Here is a 24099-nt window from a genome sequence, read left to right on the forward strand (position 1 = left end):
ATGCATGTTGCTTCTCAGAGCACAGAAGGTTAGGTCCCTGCCCTGAGCAGCTTACAAGCTAAAATTTGACACAGATGAAATAACAGAGGACTGGAAGAGAAGTGCGGGCAAGGGTAAACAGAGAAGCAATATGCAGCTTTTTTTCAGTTGTGTATGCTTTGCACCTCATTTTAAAACAGCTGCACAGGTTGCCGGTTTGTTTCCCAGTCCAGTTTAAGGTGCTAACGCTGATTGATCTGTGTTAAATTATTTTAGAGATCTATTATCTTTTTTAAAAAATACTGGTTATTACAAGGTTTGTTAGATTCCAAATGTGCTTCAAATTTGCTTCTTGTTTCCATATTGCTTTTTTTATGGATCACTTATGTAAGAGAGAGCTTACATATTTTGACAAAAGAAAATTTTGCCCAAGGGGTTTGGATGCAGAAGGAGGAGTTTGCAAAGTCGTGCCCCTGTATGTGTGTGTGTGTAATAAATACACACTGTGGGAAATGGAAACATAGATAGGGCAAAGGTCTGTTTTATAGTTGGGACCGAGTAGGCAGAGTGCCTACATGGCACGCACTTTCTGATAAGATCAGAATGTCTACAATCTCCTGGCATTGCTGCTGCATCCACATCCATTCTGCCAGATTCTAGTTTCTGGCAATTGACTTGTTTCATTTCCTCTGTGGAAAGAAATATCACTGGTGTTCTCTAGATTAACCCATTCCCAGCTGGTTAACATTAGAACTTGTGCTGTCTGAGTGCTTGAGTCCAGTTTGATTGTGGGTTCTTGATCATATGTAATGTGTTCTTTGGATTGTTTCAATTTGATACCAGCTGCCCAGAGTGTGGCTTTATGAGGGAGGGGCAGAGTAGAAAATATTTTAAATGAATATACATAAAATGAGAATGCCCTCAGTCCTCTATTTGCTCTTATGACTGGCCGCCTTCTGATTCCATACATATAGTTACAACCTTGTGGTCCATTTTAATTAATCTAAAATAACTACGAGGTCTTGCTTTCCAACACACAGTCGCTGAGACATGTTAGAATTCTGAAAAGAGTGGGGAAATCCCTCTCTGTGTTTGACAGCATGTTAAATCCATGCAAAGTGATCTGAAGTATTATGCAAATAAGGGTCTTATCTTAATTACACAAACCTGAAGAGTTCTTGGTGGGAACATTCTCTCTTCCTATTATTTTCATTTCTGTGTGCCCCTTATTTTATGTCTGTGAATAAGTTTCTGAGTCCTTGAAATGTGATATACAGGTGCTTATTATAATTAGCATTATTCAAAATTATTTACAGAGGGGGCAGGGCCCTGTGCTTGTATACGGTGTAAAGTACAATGCATGGTGATGACGTTAGGCAAATAATCATCAGTCACAATTGAGATGACAACAGTTATGAGTTTACTAATAAAGAAAATCTGTGTATGACCAGTTCCTGTTCCGGAAAAGATATAGTCAGCCGATGAGAGCTAATTCAGCAGCACAGAATACTGTATTTGGCATATGAAAGATCCATTTGCTAACAAAAATTGCAACACCAAGTTAAAACTTGAATTAACTTCCAGTGATTAAGTTTCTGATTAACAGCACAAGTTATAACTAGAATAGTGATGAATGTAATTTAACTGCCAGCGTTTTGGAGTGCCAGGGGAAGGGAAGACACAAGTTACAGAAAATCTGTAGCACAAAACTCATGTAGAGGGTATTATTATTATTATTATTATTCCCTTTGTTTTTCCCCCTGTATTTCACTCTTAAGGTCCCAGGACGGGTTACAACATTTTTTACTATATTAAATATTAAAGGCATTAAAAAAATGCTGAAATGGTCAAAACATTAATAAGAAAATTCCACGGACATGTTTTCAAGTGTTGCATGGTTGTTGTTTTTTGGTTTTGTTTTTTTTAGGAAGATCAAACAGTACATTTTATGTCTGTCAAAGGAGGTGTTATGCAACATGTAGAATGATTCATTGCAGACACTATTCCTTGAACACTGTTGTGACACAGTTGTAGAAGTATTAGGAGGGCGACAAAGATAACCAAGGGTCTGGAAACCCAAGTCTTATGAGGAATGGCTGAGGCAGCTAGGTATGTTTAGCCTGCAAAAGAGGAGGCAGAGGAGATATAATGGCCACCTTCAAATATCTAAAGGGCTGTCACATGCAGGATGGAGCAAGCTTGTTTTCTCCTGCTCCAGAAAGTAGGACTCAAATCAACGGCTTCAACTTAAAAGGAAAGTGATTCTGACTAAACGCCAGGAAGAACTTTCTGACTGTAAGAACTGTTAGAAAGTAGAACGGTCTCCCTAGGGAGGTTATGAACTCTCTCCTTCACTGGAGTTATTTACGCAGAGGTTGGCTGGCCATCTGTCGTGGATACTTTAGTTGAGATTCCTGTATTGCAGGGGGCGCAGGTTGGACTAGATGAACCTCAGGATCATCTACCTTATGAGGTAGCCTTTCTGATAACATCCCTCACTAGAATGAAATCTGAAAATTCAAACATACCCCAGGTGCTTCATTGAAATTGCAAGTCTTTAAATGGAAAATGTTGATGGTTTTCAATAGCTTCTCAGCCTTTTGCCTAACATCAAGTGTGAAAATCACTGCTTTTCATTTAGTCATAATACTACAGTAACATAATGTATATTACTCTGAATTGACATTTTTAGCATTAATAATGTGCATTATTTGCATTATTAAGCATGTTGGGAGTCAGAGGTGGGTCTGAACCAGTTATACAATATATGATATACGATATCTTTATTGACATTGTCCCATGCAGAACAATGAAATTGAAAAACTACATAAAACTACATAAAACATTCAAAACCCCTAAAAACTCTGAAACCCCATTTTTAAATACACTATACTATAGAGACCCCTTATGCTGTGTTTAGAACCAGAATTGCATTTGTTATTAGAGAGTAAGACCCCAAGGTGGTTGTCACCAATGGAAGCTAAGGCTCAGAAAAGACTCAATATGGAGGCCAACTGGCCAAAGTATTGGGAGATAGTAGAAGAAGATGGAGACACTTGGAGACTGCAGAGTTTTGAGAAATTAAAGGGCAAGGTGCGAGACTGGTTACATTATGGTCAGATTAGGGAGGCCTTTAAGGCTTCCAGGTGGAAAAATCAAAACTAGAAACAGAACTGTTAGAACTAAAAACCAAGGTACTTTCAAGAATGTATAACTTGCTGTTAAAATGGAACACTCAGGATGAAACGGTTAAATCAGCAATGATAAAATGGGCGCAAGACATTGGTTATAATATTACGTTTGCTGACTGGGAACGGTTATGGACCACTGGTGTGAAGTTTACGGCATGTAATGCCCTGAAAGAAAACATTATGAAAATGATATACAGGTGGTACATGACCCCAGTCAAGCTTGCAAAAATATACCATTTGCCAGACAATAAGTGTTGGAAATGTAAAGAAACTGAGGGAACATTCTTTCACCTTTGGTGGACGTGCCCCAAGATTAAGGCTTTCTGAGAAATGATCTATAATGAACTGAAAAAGGTATTTAAATATACCTTCCCTAAGAAACCAGAAGCCTTCCTTTTGGGCATTGTTGGCCAAATGGTGTTAAAGAAGGACAGAACTTTCTTTATGTATGCAGTAATAGCAACAAGAATACTCATCGCAAAATATTGGAAGACACAAGATTTGCCCACTCTGGAAGAATGGCAGATGCAACTGATAGACTACATGGAACTGGCAGAAATGACTGGCAGAATCCGAGACCTGGGAGAAGAGACAGTGGAAGAGGACTGGAAGAAATTTAAGGACTATTTGCAAAAGTATTGTAAATTGTATGAATGCTAGAATGATGCAGGATATAAAGATAACATGGCATTAGTGACTTAGCTGAAAGGAGTATGAAAATAACTGAAATATAAGAACAAAGGTGAAATTTGAATAATATTATGTCAAGCTTAAATATTTAAATATTTGATAACAAAGGGTAAAACTGGAGACATAATAGTTATATAATATATAATAACAAAAACAACAAACCTTTCAGAAGTTTGTTATGTCTTTTGCGCGTTGCAGCAGGAGTTTGGTGTGCCATCATTTAATCACATCCAAGTCCATTTTCATCTGCAGACTGTTTGCTTGGTGATTCATTTTACAGCTTCTCATGTTTTAAAATCAAGCTAAGAGGTCTATAATCCACCAGGTTGTTCTCTTTCCAGCTTAAAATATAGTTGCACAGAGATCCTGTCAGAATGAAAGTAACGGCGTTAGCTTGTTGAGTGAAAATAAGGTATCACACTCTATTCTTTGACCTGCTTCTTTCATTACCTCCAGTGTTTCCCCGTCTCTCTCTTAATCATCTGGTTTATTTATTTAAGCTGCGGGAATGGGTGAAAGAGGAAGAGAGAGATTTTCCAGGAAATATCCACTCAGCAATTCCTTGTTCATTTCTCTCTGTTGTTACAACTGGGGAAGCTGAAGCTCTCTAGAAGTTGTTGGACTTCTGCTCCCATCAGCCCCCGCCAGAGTGACCAGTAGTCAGGGATGAAGGGAGTTGTAGGCCAGCAATGCTTGGAGGGTTACCGCTTCTCCACCCCTTCATTAAAAACTTAATGACAAGGAAATTCAGTGGGCGGCCAAAAAGTTTTTGCATGGAGTTGCAATCATAGGGAAATCTGCACATCTCTTAATTTCTCCCTGCTGCAGAGCTCTTAAAGACACAGCAGTCTTAATTCCATCATAGCCAAACACTGATTCTGTGCTTCGGTATTATTTGTTAGAAGCGGAATTAGTACTTTCCAATTGCATGAAATTCAACAGGTCAGGCATTACCCATCATTTCTCCTCTCCTCTGTTGATTTCTGCCTGCCATCCATGAAAACTGCCAGAAAGAGAAGGTAGCAGCCTCATGTACCAGGCAGATATAGCATGACCTTTCAGCACAAACACATTTTGCAATAATTTTGCCCACAGTGCCTATCCCTGAAAAAAATGCTCATCCTTCTGGCAATCTGAACATTAACTCTTCTTATACAAGAGATCATTTCCCTTATTTTATGGCTCCCACCACCACTACTGGCCATTGTGAGCTTTTCAAAACATACAATGGAGTTAACTCTTTCCCCTTTATCATGTAGATAGGCACAATTAGCCATTAAGTGTGTTTTCCCACCCCCACCCACAAAGTGGGTTTTAGTACTGCTGCTTGATGCCTCCACAGGAAAGATGATTCACTGTGGAGCTACTTAATCCCAGACTTAGGCTGGTCAAAGGTTGATCTCAGTTTGTCAAACCAAACTGAAGACAACCAGACATTAATGAACATCACTACTTTCATTTTGTTTATGGCTGCATCACACAAACTGAAATTTCCTATGTGGAAGTTGCATATTCATCACGTGTCTATTTTGCTGCCTGTGCACATAGCAAGATTCAGTTGTCAACTGTAGCATTCAAATAAGATGGACGCAGTTTCCTCAACCAAAATGGCTTCCATGAGGGGAGCACATCTTGTGGGAAGCGGACCTGTTTACAGCCAACTGTTGCATGTTCCCCAGTCCCCAACACTAAACGAGCAACAATGAATGTTTGGTCCTCCTGCTGTTGTTGAACTACAACTCCCATCACCCCTGCCCATTGGTCATGGTAACTGGGCAGATGGCAATTGGACTCGAGCAAAATCTGGAGGGTTACATTTTTCCTCACCCCTGCTCCAGCCTTTTGTGTCTTTAAAAGCAATCTGAGCCGCAAATGTCAGCAGGTGACAATGTTTCTCTCCAGTGCCTTAAAGGGCTGCCCTTGCTGAGTCATATGTATTAAATTTATGTAAAATTAGCAGGGAGCCTGCAGTTTGTTTGTTTTCTGGCAACCATAAAATGCCTTGCCAAGAGTAGGCGGCTACAGTTTAACCATACTATTCATTAGAGAGGTTTCCTCTTGGTAACTGAGGAATGGAATGGCCTCTTTAATGCTAAATATAATGCAGAAATGTGGATCCTTTGCCTTTCATTGATATTGACAACTTCTATCTATGTTCTAAGGTTTTTGCTGCATAGGAGCTAATGGAAGAAATTCTCATATCTTCTCCCTGCAACATGAGCTGCTGTATTTGAGGTCCTGAAAGCTCCTGGATATGGCAATATTTCTCTGTTTTGCTCCCAAGCAGGTTAGATTTCTCCTTTTCTGAATTTGGCTCACTGATGCTCTTTGGGTCCCCACAATGAACTTATTTTGAGTCAGACAAAGTGAGCTCATTTTGAAGATGCTGTTTGCATTCCAAAAATGAACTTACTTTGAGTCAGACAAAACGAACTCATTTTGAGGATTTGGGCACCATCATCAATGAGCCAGCCATATGAGAAGCATTAGTTATGAGATATGTTCTGCTTCTATTTCTGCTGCAGGTAACTGAATTTTGAAATTATCCCTGAGTGCAATTTCAAGCGTTTTAGAGGATTTATTCAGGACACTAGCATCACAGAAAGGAATAGGTTGTCTTCAGTGTCACTTTGTTTTCTGATGTATTCAAAGGATAGTCTTAGAGCTAAACATGTAACATTGCATTAGCTGATGCATTTTCCTTACATATCTTGGGGGTGGCCTTTTTGCATATGCATATATAGTCTCATATACAGTTGCCTTGGAGTACACCCAGGCATTGAAATCAGTGGGATTTACTTCTGACTAGATATGTATGAGATTGTGCTGTAAGTTAGCAAAAGAGGTGGGAGGCAGCTACACTCCCTTTATAAATGCAGCACTTGTCAAGCTCCTTAGTACTGCTTGTTTTCCCACTATGAATACTTCTGGTCTTAAATATTTTTTACTTCTCCTTGAAGCATATGCATATAGTGTTCGGTGTACTCACTATTGGTTTCTGCATTGTTGGTTCCCATTTCCCTGGGTTCTTTCTATCTGGACATTCAGACAATGGAAGATGTTCCACACGCATTGATACTTGTGGATAGCAAAGAAACAGTGGCTTTTCTGCTTTGAACTGGGAATGTCAGAGTAGAAGGTTTTCAAAATGTTGGTGAAAATGCACAGGTTTGTCTGTGACCCCTTCATGATAAGGGGACACATGCCTTGGGTTTTTATTTCATTTAAAGTACCGTATTTTTCCGTGTATAAGACTAGGTTTCCCCCCTAAAAAATAATTTCAAAAATTAGGGGGCATCTTATACACAGATACATCTCCCCCATTTTCTTAAATCTGAGACCCCAAAAATAGGGGGCATCTTATAAACCGAAAAATATGGTATATGTGTAAAGTATGTTGTACTATCAAACTAATGATGACAATTAGCTATGTTGGTTGTTATGTACTCTTTCCTTGATACTACACCATCCTAGGGACACAGGTGGAGCTGTGGTCTAAACCACTGAGCCTCTTGAGCTTGCCAATCAGAAGGTTGGTAGTTTGAATCCCCACAACGGAGTGAGCGCTTGTTGCTCTGTCCCAGCTCCTGCCAACCTAGCAGTTCAAAAGCATGCCAGTGCAAGTAGATAAATAGATACTGCTGTGGCAAGAAGGTAAACGGTGTTTCTGTGCCCTCTGGTTTCTGTCACGGTGTTCCGTTGTGCCAGAAGCGGTTTAGTCATGCTGGCCACATGACCTGGAAAGCTGTCTGTGGACAAACGCCAGCTCCCTTGGCCTGAAAGTGAGATGAGCGCTGCAACCCCATAGCCGCCTTTGACTGGGGTCCTTTACCTTTACTACACCATCCTGTACTGATTTTTTTTAAGGTAATATAATGCAATTTTGAATAGCGGGCATGAAATAACATTCAGCCACTTCTGGTTTGCTCAAATGGCTTCAAATCCTTGTTTGGTTAAAATGGCATTGACTTAAATGAGACTATGGGCATGATGAGCAAGGCATAGATTTCAGCAGCATTCTCCAGTAGCTCTGTTATTACTTGACTAGAATCCTGCACCTGATACTTCAGCTCCTGGAGTTGAGGATACTGAGGTTCCTGATTGTTTTCAAGTCACTGAAGAATACCAGTGTGGCTGAAATGCATCTGACAGTTTGAAATTTTAATCCGCAATCATAGAATTGTAGAGTTGGAAAGGATCTCAAGGATCATCTAGTCCAACCCCCTGCAATGAAGGAATACACAGCTGTCCCATATGGTAATCAAACCTGCAACCTTGATGTTATCAGCACCACGCCCTAACCAACTGAGCTATCTAGACACGATACTTGTGGACTTTATGGTAGTTTTCTCTGCATGAATGCTTGTTCCAAAATGTCGGCAGTTAGCCATCTGTTTTTAAATTCATGTATTGCAACTGTAGTTTTTGGCTTCGTTACAGCCATTTAGATCTTCTGCTAAAGCATATTTTCTTCATGCTATTTCAACATAGAACTATTTTGTTGTTCTCCTTTGGACACCTGCATTAAAACGAAATCCAGCTTCCCTGCATTTTTTTGTTGCAGGTGTCCATAGGCATCTTGGGTTCCTGATCTGCTTTTCGAAAGCCTTGTTGAGGCACACTTTGAGTGCCTGTCTCAGAATTTATGAATAGTAAGTGGAGGATTCTAATAGCTTACTTGAAGGCAAACAGCTATGATTGAAATAAGCCCAACGTCCTCAATCTATTTACTATTGTACCAGCAAATTCTCCCATCAGCAGCCAGGTGTTTAGCAATTAGAGTCTTATAAAGGTGCTATTTTTGGCATGTGTGAAATCATCCTGAGTGTCTATGAAATGTTTTACAAGTACGTTAGTGGGACCTCAAGTTTTAATTGACAACAGACTGTCCACTGATAAGGGAGTATTGCCAGACAGTTAAGGTTAAGGAACAAGGCTTGGATAGTGACACAGAGAGAGACAGAATGTTTTCTAAGGAGTGAGAGAGGAGACTCGCAGGACTGAGGGGAGTTGGAGGTGAGTAAGAAAAGCAGAGAGTCAAATTACTGAGAGGTGGAGCTAAAAGGCTCTTCAGGGAAGAGGAAGCTGCTGCAATCACACAGTGAGTCACATTACCCAAGGATTCTTTCTAGCATCCAGGTCCAAACTTTTGACTCTCAACACTAACAAATCGGTTTCTCTGACCCTGAATTTTTGCAGATTAACGCTGTTCTCCCAAAGCTCCCCTCCAGTATGGCTTCGAGGAGGAATAGCAGTGACCCAGCAAACAGGAGGAGGGCAGAGAGACGCAGATCATCCCTGGAAGTTGCCTCAGGTAAGAGATGTGACTATCTGGATCTTTTGCTTTGATTACTGTAAAAGGATGAGTGACTATATCCTCAACCATTGCTTTCCTTTGCTGATCTTAAGATCTGTTTTGACCTTATAAGAACATAAAACTAGTCTTGCTGGATTAGCCCAAAGAGTTATCTGAAGTCCAGCTTTCTGCTTCCCACAACAGCCAATCAGATGCCTCTGGAAAGCCCAAAAGCAGTACATGAAATGAGAGCCCTCTCCTGCTGTTGTTCCCAGGCAACCGGTTACCTCTCATCATGAAAGGTAGCTTTATGGCCATCCTGACTAGCTTTCCTTAGATTTGTCTAATTCGATTTCAAAACCACCTAAGATGTTGGCCATCAGCACGTCTTGTAGCAGCAAAGTCTATACAGTGGTATCTCATGTTACAAACACTTCAGGTTACAGACTCCACTAACCCAGAAGTAGTACCTCAGGTTAAGAACTTTACCTTAGGATGAGAACAGAAATTATTTCGGTGACAGCAGGAGGCCCCATTAGCTAAAGTAGTACCTCAGGTTAAGAACGGTTTCAGGTTAAGAACAGACCTCCGGAATGAATTCAGTTTGTAACCAGAGATACCACTGTACTTTAGCTCTGTACTTCTGGTTTTTGTCTGTCTTGAATCCCCCATAATTCAGCTTCATTGGATGTCTCCAGATTCTAATATTATGGGGGATAAAAGATTTTATTTCCCTTTGGTATGTGTGTGGAGTTCACAGGTAACCTTTCCTTAGATACTTACAAGAGAGGCCTGTTTCGTTTTAACTATGTAACAACAGTGCACAGGAAACCACTGAATTATAACAATTATCTAAATACTTAACGCTACACTCAAGTCAGTATGCGACTGTTTATTTATGACATTTGTATGCCATCCCGTAACATATAGTTAAGCAAACACAACTGAGATGCAAAGTAAAACATAAAGCTATTAAAAATAAAAATAATCCTAGCATTAAGTACAACAAAACAGAACTTGCTGCAGATTTTAAAAACAGAGGGCTAGATTCCCTACATTATTTGAATGGACTGGGTGAAGGTGTGTAATACAGGCATGGGAACATGTGGTCCTCTGGATATTTCTGGACTACAACTCCCATCACCTCTGACCAATAGCTATGCTGGTAGTAACTGATGGGAGTTGGAGTCCAACTATGTCTAGAGGGTTCCCCATCCCTGATTCAGTACATTCAGTGGAAGGTGCAGGCTGCAGCTGTCATCTATTTCCTCTCCAAAATTTCCAATGTGCCTGTTATAAAGGAATCAGTGCAATATAATTAAAAGTGCCAAGACTGAGCTTAATTCAAAATGCTGAATGTGTTTTGAGCAGTCTTTCTTAGTGGCCGTTCTAAAAATCATTACATAGTCACTGTGTTGGGAAATAATCATAATCAAATAAAAATAAAACGAAAGAGAGAGATTGAAAAATGGAAAGTACATAACTGAAAAAGTGTCCCTCCCAGTTCATGATGTAAATATTACCATTGCTTGTTTGTTTATTACATTTATATACTAACTTTTCCTCCAAGGAGTTTCAAAGTGGTGGTTTTCACAGTTCTCCCTTCCATATTTTGTTCTCACAACAACCCTCTTAGGTTAGGCTAAGAGACAGCGACTGGTCCAAAATTACCCAGTGAGCTTCACAGCTGAGTGGCGATTCAAGTCCTGGTCTCCCAGTTCCTAGTCCAATACTCACTATTACACCAGGACCAGTGGCGTAGCGTGGGGGGTGCAAGGGGGGCAGGCCGCACCGGGCGCAACATCTGGGGGGGCGCGCTCGCTGCCTCCGGAGTCACCGAAGAGCCTCGGGCGCAGGCTGTAGCAGAGCCGCATGTCTCGCGGCGCCCGGCTGAAGGCGCCCGGCAGGCAGCGGCTCTCAGCGCTCGCCGCGGAGGACGCGCCAGGCAGCCCCTCCTCACAGCCCTGCCTCCGCCGCTGCTGCTGCAGCTGCTGGGCCGTTGCATTTTCCTCGCCTCTCTGCCCCCCTCCTCCTCCGGGCAAGCGGCGTCGTTTGGGCAGCAGCGCCAGCAGCAACTCGCAGGTTAGGGGGTAGGGGGGGCGCAAATTACGTGCCTTGCCCCGGGTTAGGGGGCGCAAATTACTTGCGTTGCCCCGGGTGCTGACAACTCACGCTACGCCGCTGACCAGGACAATTAACCCACACAGTTAAGACTAGGAGATAATCCTTATCTCCTCATTCAGAAGTGTGATCCTTCTCTGCAACATCAGCCTTTTCCTTAGAATAATTTCCAGAGCGGTAATTGTGGTATAGTACAATTTTGTTCACAGCATATGAAGGTAGCCTGGTAGACTCGTTAAAAAAGAAAGCCAAACTGTTACAAAATAGTGAGTAAGCATCTCCTACCTGCTCCCACATTCTGTCCATAGACTGCAATGTAAATACAGATTCTGTTGTTCAACATCAGCCAGCTTCTCTCCCCTACCCTTTAAAATGTTCTTTATGGTCTCTGTCCTGATTGAGAGTGCTGGAGAACCTGAAAGCTTGCTCACTACTTGGTAATATTTGGGTTGGCCCAGGAAAGTCACTGCTTCCTATGAATTTTGGAGACTTGTGCACAGGAGCTTGCTCAGTCTTGTCTACTCTGACTGGAAGGTTCTTCCCAGGATTTCAGGGTGGAGACTATCTCATCCCTAGGTGGAGATGCTGGGAATGAACCCGGTGCCTTCTGTGTGCAAAGCGGATCCTCTGTCACTGAGATACGGCCCTTTCCTATGTTTACTTAGAAGTAAGCGCCAGTGCATTCACTGGGGCTTACTGCCTAGTAAATGTGTCTAAGATAGGGGTCAACAGCACATTGTTTCATCATCCCATAGTTATCCTGCAGTCAATTGGAAGCCACGGAACCCGCATCAGACGTTCGGGTTCCAAAGAACGTTTGCAAACCCGGAAAACTCACTTCTGGGTTTGTGGTGTTCCGGGAACCAAAACATTTGACTTGCAAGGCGTTCGGAATCCAAGGTACGACTGCATTTGAGTTGGGCACACTCCTGATGAGCAAAATACTTTACACAAGATCAGCGCTTGGAACCTCCCAAAGCTGTGGGGCAGGCAGGGGAAGGAATGTTCAATTGCAAAGACTTTCCTCAGTGGTGAGCCTTCATGCACATTTTAACCTGTTCTACTTGCGGACTTGCAAATGAGTCGTTGTAGCTTTGTCAATAGTATCCTATGTGTAATTCTATGTTGCTTTGCTTTGGTTTTTTTATCTTTTTAGACAGGATTACATTGTATAATTTGTATCACAGCAGTATCCACACTTTTTGTCTGCCCGGGATCTTCCAACATTCAGCATTGTTGAATGTCCCCGAGTTCTAATATTGTAAGAGAGTTTGTGACAGATTTAGTATAGTGGAAGTTAGAGAGAATGAAAGAAACAATCAGGTGGAAGCCAGGCAATTATTTCCTTGGATGGGGCTCCTGCTTCCCGCTAGCAGTTCAGATGTCAATATTTCTTTGCAAGATAGTTGGCACGTCTAATTAAAAATGAAAGCTGGTTTGTGTTAAGCTCAGTGGTTTGTTTTTCTACAAGTTGCATCGTGGCTGAGTTCAACAGTTTACTCCTAGGCAACTGTGCATAAGCCAAATTGCAGCATGCTAACCACTTCACCACCCTTGACAGGCTCACTTTTCTATGGCTCTTGCATTATATACTGCTGCTCTTTGGGATGTGTTTGTGCACGGACTATTATCTGCAAATTCCTCTTTTAGTGTGTGCAAAATGCCATTTCTCCTTGTGTCTCAACACTGGAGTGAGCTTTAAGTGTGTGCAATGTGGGAATGTGGGTCTAGAGAGAGATGTAGCCTCAGGACAGGTACTTTGCTTCCCGGTCCAGAGTTTATAGAGTGATGCTGTTGTGATTGACTGCTCGAATTGCATCATATCTTCTGACGTGTTGTGGTGATGTGGGAGGAGTGGTCCTCAGTATGGGAATGGCTATAATTAATTTTTTTCTCTGTGGCCTCCATGTCATACATGTGCCATGTTCAGGGCTGGTATGAAGTCACACCACTGACCGGGGCATGGCTGAGAATTGTGAACTAGAAGAAATGCAATGATGCACTTTTAATTTTGTATTTGAGATTATGTTTGTAAGCAGCCTAGAGGTTCCAGTGGAAGCAGTGCACAAATCCAATTTGTAAAAATAAAAAGTACCCCACAAAAGCACAAGTTACTTGTACCTTTTAAAAGTAAAAGGATAGAACAGAATATGCAGATTTGATGCATGTTTTAAAAAACATTCTATATGAATATATCAAAAGCATAAACAAGGTTGACAAATACACAAGTTGGCCTTAATGCTCCTGCTTATTAAGGTTGCCAACTTACTCGAGTAATGTTTAGAGGTGCAAAATGCATTTTAATCATGACACTATTTCCCTGTGCCACACATGTTCTCCCCATGACTCTGCCCCTTTTCAGCCCTTTCATGGGTATATCTGTCTTGGCAGTAGCATGTCTGAAGTTCTGTTGGCATGGTGGTGGTGCTCTGCCGAATCCTGTAGCCCAACCTTTCCCATTCTGGTGCCTACTAGATATTCTGGACTAACTCTCCCATCAGCCTCAGCCAGCATGGCCAATAGCTGAGATGCTGGAAGCAGCAAAATTTGGTGGGCACCAGGTTGGAAAAGGCTGTTTGTTACAGTATATGGAACTTCAGTACAGGATTGTGTTCTGAAAGAGTGCAGTCTAACAGGAAAACAGTGACATTGCATAACAAGTGTGCTCATGGGCTGCTTTCATTCATTTCAACATAGCATGTGAGCAGGAAAGCATCCTGAGGCATTGTGCCTTTCTATTTAAATCTTATTTTAAGCAAAATGAAAATGGAGCAGCAAAACAGGAAAAGTTTGTGATGATTTGAAAATAGAAATATTTCCCGTTTCAAAGGTTTTGCTAACTTCGCATAATAGGTTGCCCCAAACCTTTTATATTTTGACCACGTCCTGTTTATAAAGCTGGTGTTTACAAAGCAAGATTTCTGCCTTCTTGTGTGAACCAGGCATGATTTCATCTACTCAGCCGAGCCCAAAGCACATTTGGTCGCTTCTGGTCACTCAAAGGCTGCCACCTCTTCCTTGAAATCCTTTGTTCCTAGGCGTTTTTCAGGTTATGTCCTCTGATGTTTGCTTTCCCCGTGTATGAAATTTGTTGTTGTTCGGTGCTCAGTTGACTCATCAGTGTTAGTGAGTCAACAGTTACAATTCAGCTAGATTTGTGCAAAGGGAAACAGCCTGGTTTCAACTGAAATACACCAGTAGATTAAATGAAAAAGCTTCTAGCAGATGCATGGAGCAGAAGAAGAGAGTGTATTTCTTAACATAAACCCAGCTCCTAACTCCTTACAGGAATGTTATTGTGTATAGCAAAAAAAGAGAGAGGTGTTTCAGGCATCTACAAAGCACACCTGTGTTTTCTCTCCTCTTTATCTACCATTCATAGCAGGGGTGATGAACCTTTTTGAACTGCTTGGCCAGATCTTTATCTTTCCCTTCTTGGCAAGCTAATTTTATCTGACATCATATTGAAAGGGGAGTTCAGTCCTGCTTTCTGTAGCCGTGACTCTGCCTGACATCACACGGTGGGTGTGGTTTACAGGAAATGTGGTGGGCCACGTTTGGCCAGCAGAACAGAGGTTCCCCGTCCTTCATGCATAAGAGTTGCATCCTTCTTCTTCTTCTTCTTCTTCTTTGGCAATCACTCATAGCCAAATAAGATTGTTTTCCATAAACACAGTTTTAACAGTGGGTCTGTGACTGTGGAGGCCAATTCTGGATCCCCACATCCTTCCACAGTGGGGACATAGGTTTCCATGCGGGAGTTGATCACGGTGAGGGTTTGCCAAACATGCCTTCCTCTTAGCACGTTTCTCCCTTGCGTCCTGAGTCTGAGTGTCTTCAAAGCCCATGACATCTTTGGTAAAGGCTGTTCTCCAATTGGAGCCCTTGCAGGCCAGTGTTTCCCAGTTGTTGGTGTTTATACTACATTTTTAAAGATTTGCCTTGAGAGTCTTTAAACCTCTTTTGTTGACCACCAGCTCCATGTTGGAGTTGTGTAACATTTGTAAGCAGCTTAATGTGTGGTTCAGCCTTACCTTGAGAGCAGTGTGTGCACCAGCCCCAGCAGCTGCCCGGAATATGGGGAGCTGGGCTGGAAACCACTGTTCACTTAAGGTGAGAGATCAACTCCTCTGTAGGGATACCTTTTGCAACAGTTAAATTTTGGTGTGTGGTCACATCCCACAATGTAATAGCTTGTCATCCTTTGTATAAACAGATCTCGCTCTGGGAACCTTAAAGGTTATCAGTGTTTTGTTTTGTTTTTTAAGTGACTCTAGTATTGGCAAGGTTTGACATCCCTAGAGAGCTTGGCTTGAAAAGGGGCATTATCAGGAACACCTGCAAGATAGCTTGGCAGATAAGTTCTTCCTCTGGATTTTCCTTCACATAGGATATTGGGTGTTGCTAGAATCTCCCTTCTCTATAGCAAATATTCAGTGGCCGATCCCTGTGAGAAGCTGCAGAGTTCAGGAGATTCAAATAGCAGTTCCCGGGGAGCAGAATTATTATCAGGACTGTGGCAAGGGGTGAAAGGGTTAAACTCTGTGGTCCGAGTGCTTCTTCCTCCCACACATACCCCCTGCACTCAGCTGTTGCTTTCCTTTTGGCTGTGTTTGCCATGATGTACTGGATGCTTCTTTTTCCAGAAGAGGATGGAGACACAGGAATCCTTAAAAAAAAAAAAAAAAAACAATATTTGAAGACATGAGTGTTTTTCGTTCTCGTTGTCTGCAACTTGTGGGTGGTTAGAATATTTGCAACCAAACTGTACCCTGAGATGAGTCAGCTGTATGGTTTCATTTTCACAAGACCCCACCCAGGACTGGTCTGGTGCAAGGCTTTTATTGTTTGATTTATTGACAGTGCCCATTTCTGCTTTCAAATGCAGCTTTAACGTTCGTATAACCAGATGTCTCTCTTAGGATGCCACAGTATCACTATTCCTTAAAAGGGACCCAGCTGTTTTAAGTGTTGGCATTGCCCTCTGCAAGGATCAACATTGCCTTATCTAGTCTGGCCTGGTGAGCTGCTTGACCATTGTCCTGATGGGAGTGAGGTGACACCCATCATGGTTTGCCAGCCATGGGCAATCTTATCTTATTCACAGTAAAGGTAAAGGGACCCCTGACCATTAGGTCCAGTCGTGACCGACTCTGGGGTTGCGGCGCTCATCTCGCTTTATTGGCCGAGGGAGCCAGCGTACAGCTTCCGGGTCATGTGGCCAGCATGACTAAGCCGCTTCTGGCGAACCAGAGCAGCGCACGGAAATGCCGTTTACCTTCCCGCCGGAGCGGTACCTATTTATCTACTTGCACTTTGACATGCTTTCGAATTGCTAGGTTGGCAGGAGCAGGGACCAAACAATGGGAGCTCACCCCATCGCAGGGATTTGAACCACCGACCTTCTGATCGGCAAGTCCTAGGCTCTGTCGTTTAACCCACAGTGCCACCCGCGTCAGGGCTGGGCAATATATCAATACATCATCCAAAATCAGTTTCAAGTTCATATCATATTTTTGACCTTGCACTATATTGTGAATCATGATTTGTGTGTACTACAGAAAAATCACAATGTGGGGAAAACCTTGGAGCCAGCCATTGCCTCTACATAGCTCCATCCTTATTTCAGACATTGTGATTTATCAGTATATCACAAAGTTTAGCTGGTGATATAGCATGTTGTTGAAAACCAGATGTCACCCAACCCTAATTCACATAGATAATCTGGTGAAATCTGTGCCTTGGGTCATCAACATCATGGAAAGTGTAGAGCAAGATATACTATGGCTGCCTTTGCATGTTACTGTAAACCATAAGCTGTGGCACACCATAAAGGAATAAATTTCACTCAACTTCCCTCCTCCCCATTAATGTTGGAATGAATCAAGCCACAATCCTTGGCTTAGCATTAAGTTGAAAATGGGTCTTGCTTTGTTTCATTCCCCGCAAACCACTGTTGGTAGGCCAAGAGCAAACCTGGGCCACAGGTCATTGTTAACCACAGTTCTTAGTTCCAGTATAATGCTAAGCCAGGGATCAGGGGTTGTTTCCTCACAATGCTAGCGGCAAGGAATAAATTGGATACATTGCATGCACAGTAAGTCATGGTTTGTGGCTTATTATGATGGGCAAACACGGCTAATATCTTACTGAACAGACAGTTGCTTAGATGTTCACTTTAAACAGCCTAACATACTGAATGTACTTTTTGATGAAGCATCTTCCACCCCACCCTGCTCCCTCCATCTCATGAAAGAGTTAGACCCCAAAAAGGCCAGGGGGAGGGGAAAGGGCTCTTTCAATGAAAATTATGCTTAAGAATTCCATGGCACTTTGCATCTTCATACTATAATGCAGTTATTGATTAACTGATGCAAATGACTGTTTAACTTCTTGGAAACTTGAACGTGGTTTGCAGATAACCGTTCGGGAAATGTAGCATCCAGTCACATGACGTTTCAGTTTCTACTTCATAGCTGCTTCCCTGAAGTTTGGAGATTTGGTGGTAAAAAATACATTTCTCACTCCTTGTTACAAATGACCAGGTTTCCTTTTGTGGTAGCATGTGCACCTCTGTAAAGTTTCCAAGTGGTAAATAAAATCATTTGCAGCCACCTAAAGAGCTTGTTGTGGTCATGTTTTAAGTTGTGCCGGGGAAAGATTTGATAACACTACATACAGCAAGGAGTTAACTTTTCACCTGATTTGCAGCCTAATATAAACTTCCACTTTGCCATTGGATTGACCGGGGGTGGCTTCACCTAAGTCAGGGGTCGGCAAGGTTTACCTCGCCTGGGCCGGTTCACGCCTCGGCCACAATTTCCTGTAACTGCACAAACACGATTTCCGCATCGCTGTAGACACAATTTCCGGCATCTGAGCATGCACAGACGCGATTTCTAGCACCGCGGAAGCGAGTCCCCACACTGTGCCAGTTTAGCGCAGTTCACAGGGACTCTCCAAGTGGCTGGCTCAGCCTACCCCTGACCTAAGTTGTTGAGCTTTTAAATGTTTTTCTAAAAAATTGTGAGATTGATAAGTATCACACAGTTGACCAGGATCACGATCGACCAGTTGGACATGCCTGTACTATGCTACATGCTGGTTCTAACTTCATGGTGTGATACCTATCCTACTGTTGGAACTGATAATCTTTAAAAATGCGTTCACAAAGTGGTTTGTTGTTGCTTATTTATATTTTGCTTTGGGACCCAAAGATCCCTGTACATTAATACTACCTAGTATAGAATATACTAGAAGGCAGCCCTGTTTAGGGAAGTTTTTAATATTTAATGCTGTATTGTTTTTAACACTTGATTGGGAGCCACCCAGAGTGGCTGGGGAAACTCAGCCAGATGGGCAGGGTATAAATAACAATTATTATTATTATTATTATTATTGGTTCAATAAATCAATCATCAAGACTACAGAATAATAATAATAATTTATAATAATTTATTATTTATACCCCGCCCATCTGGCTGGGCCTCCCCAGCCACTCTGGGCGGCTTCCATAGAAACCAAAAATACACTAAGAAGGGAGAAGGGAGAAAATACACTAAGAAGGGAGAAAAGTCACTAAATATATAATATTTGGTGGTTGACTGGCCTAAGACCATCTCACTCAACCCAGTCACCGTCTTTAACCTTAGCTTTCAGCCCTGTATTCCCTTTCCCTCTCAGGACATCAGGCAAGCGAACAGAGCCAACGGTGTCCCCTCCCCCGTTCACCACAGCCCAGGCACAAAGAGGGTAGCTCCCTGTCCTTGCCCCAGTGTAAAAGGAAATGCTTGCTCTTGCTGAAAGATGGGATGGAACCTTTTTCCTTTCTGAACTTCCTAGTTAAAGCTGGGAATTCTAATGTGACTAGTCTAAAAGCTGTCCATTTGGCTAAATGAACAGAGGTGTGCACACTTGTGTTTTCCGATACGGAAAGTCAAACTGAGTGGAGATGGTAAAATCCTTGCTGAGAAGACTCTGCACTTGACTGTACTTGTCCAAAATCCATGGAATGTGCCTTGTCTAATCTCGCTGGTTGTGTCTGCAGTCTGGGTGCATAGCCTAACCTAATCATTTGGCAGTAGACCCCGATCTCCATTGAACATCTGAAAAAAAATAGCTGGCAGAAGACTGAATTTCCAGCAGTGGGGAAGGGTTAAGCATCTCTCTCCCTGCCTTCCCACTTCGCTTCAATCCCCTGCCAGCTGTTTGCGCCCCACAAGCTGGGATTCCAAGGCTCCTGCTTGCTTGCTACTAGGAGCTGGAGGGTGAGGGTGAGCGCAGGAGAAAGAATTGACTCCTTCCTCCCACCCCCACCTTCTCTCTGTCAAATTGTGGTCTTCCTTTCCCTTCTACTTTGAGGCACCAGAGGCCTGCATTAAACCGTGATTTCCGGTATGAGATGTCCCTAGGCCTTTCACAGGATTTTTGCAGCTTTAAAGAAAGCCCAATGCTGAGAGGAGAATTGAGTTAAGATAGAGCTTTCCAGACTCGCCTCTCTGCTGAATGTCTAGCTTGGGCTCTGATGCAGAGCAAAGAGGGAGCTGTCACAGGGATCTTCCTATAAATGTTGATGGACTCACAACTCACATCAAACTCAGCCAGCATGGCCAATGGGCAGGGTTGATGGGAGTTGTAGTTCACCAACATCTGAAGAGCTACAGGTTCCTCATTCCTTATAGAGCTTCATGGATGTGCCATCAGTAAATTGGCATTCTCTGTGTTTCTATTACAGTGGTACCTCTGGTTACGTACTTAATTTGTTCCAGAGGTCCAAATTGTTCTTAACTTGAAGCACCACTTTAGCTAATGGGACCTCCTGCTGCTGCCGCGCCACCTCCACGCGATTTCTGTTCTCATCCTGAAGCAAAGTTCTTAACCTGAAGCACTATTTCTGGGTTAGTGGAGTCTGTAACCTGAAGCGTATGTAACCTGAAGTGTATGTAACCCGAGGTACCACTGTACTTAGTTGTTCAGTCCTCAGCCACTGCGTTTTCAGCTTCGACCCTCTTCACAACTGTGACAATTCAGGCAGTAGACCTTAGAAAAGTTGGATTTTTCCAAGTCTGTACAGCCACACCTAGCTTTGAGATGGAGTGTCAGAGAACAGTTAGTCTTCCTTATTTTTTTTTTTTTTAAAACCACAACAGTATCTTCCCCGCCTCCTTGCTCCATTTGTATCTGTAGACGGAATTCCAGAATGCCACACCTTGTCTGTTTCCCGCCTTTCCTTGTTACCTGTAACAAAAACAAAAGTGAATCTCTGCCAGGGGTGAATCTACATTGAGTCAGGCGGTGCTTAGCTGGAAACAGCCCAGTTCCATGAAACCGAAAGAGATTAGAGTAATTAAATCCAAGTGCAAATTTGCTAAACTGATACAAGCCTGAGATTTGGGATTCCTCAAAACGGATGTGAGTTAACTGCTGCCATTGTTCTCCAGTGAAATTTTGCTTTGGTATATGTGCAACGGTTAAGGGTAGCCCTGTGCCAGAAGACAAGGTTCCTGCACCTTTAAGTAGTTATGCAGAGGAAGAAAATTCAGCAGGTGCAGCTGATCAGGAATCTGATGCCTCAAAGTAGTTCACCTTGGGGCCAACTAGATGCAACTTAGTGTGCTAGTTTTTTGTTATATAAATAAGCAGCCACAAGGAAGCCTGAGCACCTTGGACCCTTGGGGTTAAAGAGTGTTGCTGTTGTTCCAAACCTATTTCTCTTCCTACCAGCGCTGCAAAAATCACTTCTCCAAACCTGCTATTTGCATTCCAAGGGAAATTCTCATTGGGGCAATTGAATGTCATGTCTAGTTCAGTCCTTCACAGAATGGACAAACATGAAGACTAGCATATTACAACGCAGATGAAGCAATTATTAAATTGCAGAAATAAATTTTTTAAGGACCTTAAATACTGTTTATTAAAGTCATTAAAAGCACAAGAGAACAGGATGGGCTCGGGCTGGTACCTAAAAGATAGAAAATGAAGTGTTGGTGAATTTTAGGGAAGGAGCTTGGATGGATGCCACCACAGAAAAGGCCCTGTCTCCCACTGCTACTTGCTTAGCCTTCAAAGGGGGAAACCCTGGGAAGGGTCTCGAAAGCAGATCTCAGTTGGTAGCCAGGTTCATGTGGAAGAAGGCAGTTGAGTTCAGCTCCCATATATAGCAAGGATGGGGACTCCATGACCCTCCAGACATTGTTGGACTCCATCTCCCATCAGCCCCAGCCAGTGTGGCCAGTGGTCAAGTAGGAGGGCCACAGGTTCTCTAACTTTGCCCTAATAAATGCAATCCGATCAGAGTAAATATGCAGATCAGGCTGCATTTCCTGGGAGCTGGAGCATCTGGAACATGTTCTGCTCTAGATGGAAGTGCCTGTTTTCTTATCCTCCTTGTTGCCCTTTTGCAGAAGACCAGGTGGCACAGCAGACAGAAGAGGTCTTCCAGAGCTATGTTTTCTACCGATACCAACAGGAGCAGGAGCAGACTGGGCAGGAAGCGCCAATAGATCCAGAAATAGCTGTGATGCAGCCGGAGCATGACAAGTAAGAGCACATATTTGAAACCTATACCCAAAATACAAGCCGTATGCCAGTCTGCCTCCACAGGCATGTCTAACACGGTCATTCGTCTCTTGGGCAGCATCAACAACCAAGTGGGCAGGCGCCTGGCCACCATAGGGGATGACATCAATGCACGGTATGACAGCGAGTTCTCTGAGATGCTGAAGTCACTGAAGCCCTCCAGGGACAATGCCTATGAGTACTTCATCAAAATAGCCTCCAGGTAGGTCTCCCAGACTCTACTTCTCCCTCCCCAAAAAGTGAGAGGCTGGCTCAGTTTTCTGATATGAAGAGTTCTCAGATGTTGCTCTGTTAGGTTCCCTCATAAGAAGAGGGAGAAGATTGAGACAAATTTTGGGCTTGTTGCTTTAATGTAGTTTGCTTTGATTTTATTGATGTTGTTTTGGTTTTAATTGAGATTGGTTTTTTAAAAAAATCTATTTAGTTAAATAAAAACATATACATCAATAAAGAAATAAAGGACAACAGTATAACTGAACAAAAATTAAACATACACAAGACGTATAGAGAGAGATTTGGGTCATTGCATTCACATTCTCTGGAAAAAGAATGATAATGATGACAACAATTGGTCATTACAAAAGTCATTACAGAAAAGTGGGTGATTAAAACAGGGGAGTAAGTGTGGACTCGATATGTAGCTGCAGTTTTTAGGAAGGGACTTTGTACCCATTTTTGGTCCTTATTAAGGAAAAAATGCTGCCACTACAAGGATTCCATCTTGACTGTCATTTTCTGACCCACACAGCTTTAATTGCATGTTCACGGCAATTGTGTGATCAAGGTAGGAGGTTTTGCAGAAACTCTGCTCAAAGTAGTGAGCCAAACACCTGGACCCTCCCCATGCCATGCTGCAAAGTGAAGGGATCAACCCATTCCCTCTTGCCAAGTTCTTTCTAAACCAACAGGCAGGTAGGGAAATTACCATAGGTGGTCTGGCGACAAGCAGCTTTGTTGCAGCCCAGAGCTTGTCCATGGTGGTCAGTTGCCAAAAGAAGGATTTGGGTCAGAGGTCTCCCTCATAATTCTCTTTCTGCTCCCTGACCCACAGCGCATACATGCCTATAGACGGGTGCACCCATACTCGTTCCCTGTGAATGTTGTTTAACTGTCTCTTGTGTCCTCTCTTCCTGCTCTCCCCTCCTTGGGAAGCCAAGCAGCGTTGCTCTCACCCCTTTGCCACCTTGAGGTGGTCAGTGTACTGCAACCAGGTAAATTAACCTACAGTGCTTTCTCTTCCCTCTCTTTCAGTGATGATGTGTGTGTGAACTCTCTCCATTCCATACTATGCCTGCTGAGCTTTTTACAATGGCACACAAATCTTCAAGGTTATGCAACCTAATGAGACATGCTTCCATGTTTAAGTCTCATTTTGTCTTATAATTCTGTTGTTTTTTTTTAAAAAAAACACAACAACCATCAAAAAAATAATGATAATCCTGTTGTGATTTTTTTATTATTCTGCCAGTCAGCCAAAGGGGTTCTCTGAGCAGCTAACAATCAAGTTGAAATGCATGTAAAATTCAGTTAAATATTAGCCAAGTTGACTGGCAAACGTCTCTGAGCATCCTGCAAAAAGAGGTGGCATAGTTCTATAGATGGTGCCACCTCAGAAAAGGCCCTACTTCTTCCCCCTAAAGACTGTGGTACCTAGAGCAGAGCTATCCTGAAGATTTAAGTGCCAGAGCAGGCATCATATGGGATGTGTCTTGCTGTTTATGTGGATAGCAATTCTCAGCTTTCACAAGTCTTATTTTCCCCCTTTTCTTCTTGGATGCCAAAGGCATCCAAGTGTGCGCTGCTTTGCTTCTAGAGTGAACACTGTTTTCCTTCAACCATGTTGCTGGCCCTTGAACACAGGGTCAGATTTATTTGCTGGGTTGTTCAACTGTAGATTATGGACATCTCCAGTGTAAATGGCGCCATGGGTTGCAACTGAGGATAGGATTTGCCACAACCCATCACTTTTTGTGCTTTTCATTGCCACAGATCAGTGCTTATACTTCGCAGTATGAACATAATGTGGTGTTGCAGCTGTACAAACAGAAGAAAATTTGTTTTCTGTTTAGATGAAATTATGTGACTGAGCCTTAACCCTGTTCCAATATGCCTTTTGGAAGCAGATCTCATTATATTCTTATTTTTATAATATTTATTACTTACCCTTTGCCAGCAGGTCCCAAGGCAGGTTACAACAATCTAAAATTCGGAATTAAAACAGCTAAGGCAGTACAGGCTTGGCCT

General features: G+C 42.6%; 1 protein-coding gene and 1 long non-coding RNA gene across 5 annotated transcripts in view; one reads left to right on the top strand and one right to left on the bottom strand.

Moving 5' to 3' along the window:
• BAK1 (BCL2 antagonist/killer 1) overlaps positions 1–24099 on the top strand; it is a 40187-nt gene that overhangs the window by 9015 nt on the left and 7073 nt on the right. For 2 of the 4 annotated variants that reach the window (XR_014527560.1, XM_083509307.1), the window contains exons 2-4: positions 9060–9174; positions 21681–21816; positions 21914–22057. Coding sequence is in view for 3 of the 4 variants with exons in the window: in XM_083509307.1 (XP_083365433.1) it covers positions 9093–9174; positions 21681–21816; positions 21914–22057 (362 nt within the window). In the remaining variant the exon portion in view is untranslated. Of the gene's footprint in view, positions 1–7899; positions 9175–21680; positions 21817–21913; positions 22058–23007; positions 23252–24099 lie in introns of those variants that run through there. The other 2 variants (XM_083509309.1, XM_083509308.1) reach the window with 2 other exon arrangements.
• LOC310709540 lies at positions 287–12204 on the bottom strand. Its single transcript, XR_014527568.1, has 3 exons — positions 11563–12204; positions 4023–4226; positions 287–2099 (listed from the first exon to the last, which is right to left on the bottom strand). It is a non-coding gene; the product is annotated as an uncharacterized lncRNA (long non-coding RNA).

The sequence above is a fragment of the Podarcis liolepis genome (assembly GCF_965112155.1).
Source record: "Podarcis liolepis genome assembly, chromosome: 6".
NCBI classification, from domain to species: Eukaryota; Metazoa; Chordata; class Lepidosauria; order Squamata; family Lacertidae; genus Podarcis; species Podarcis liolepis.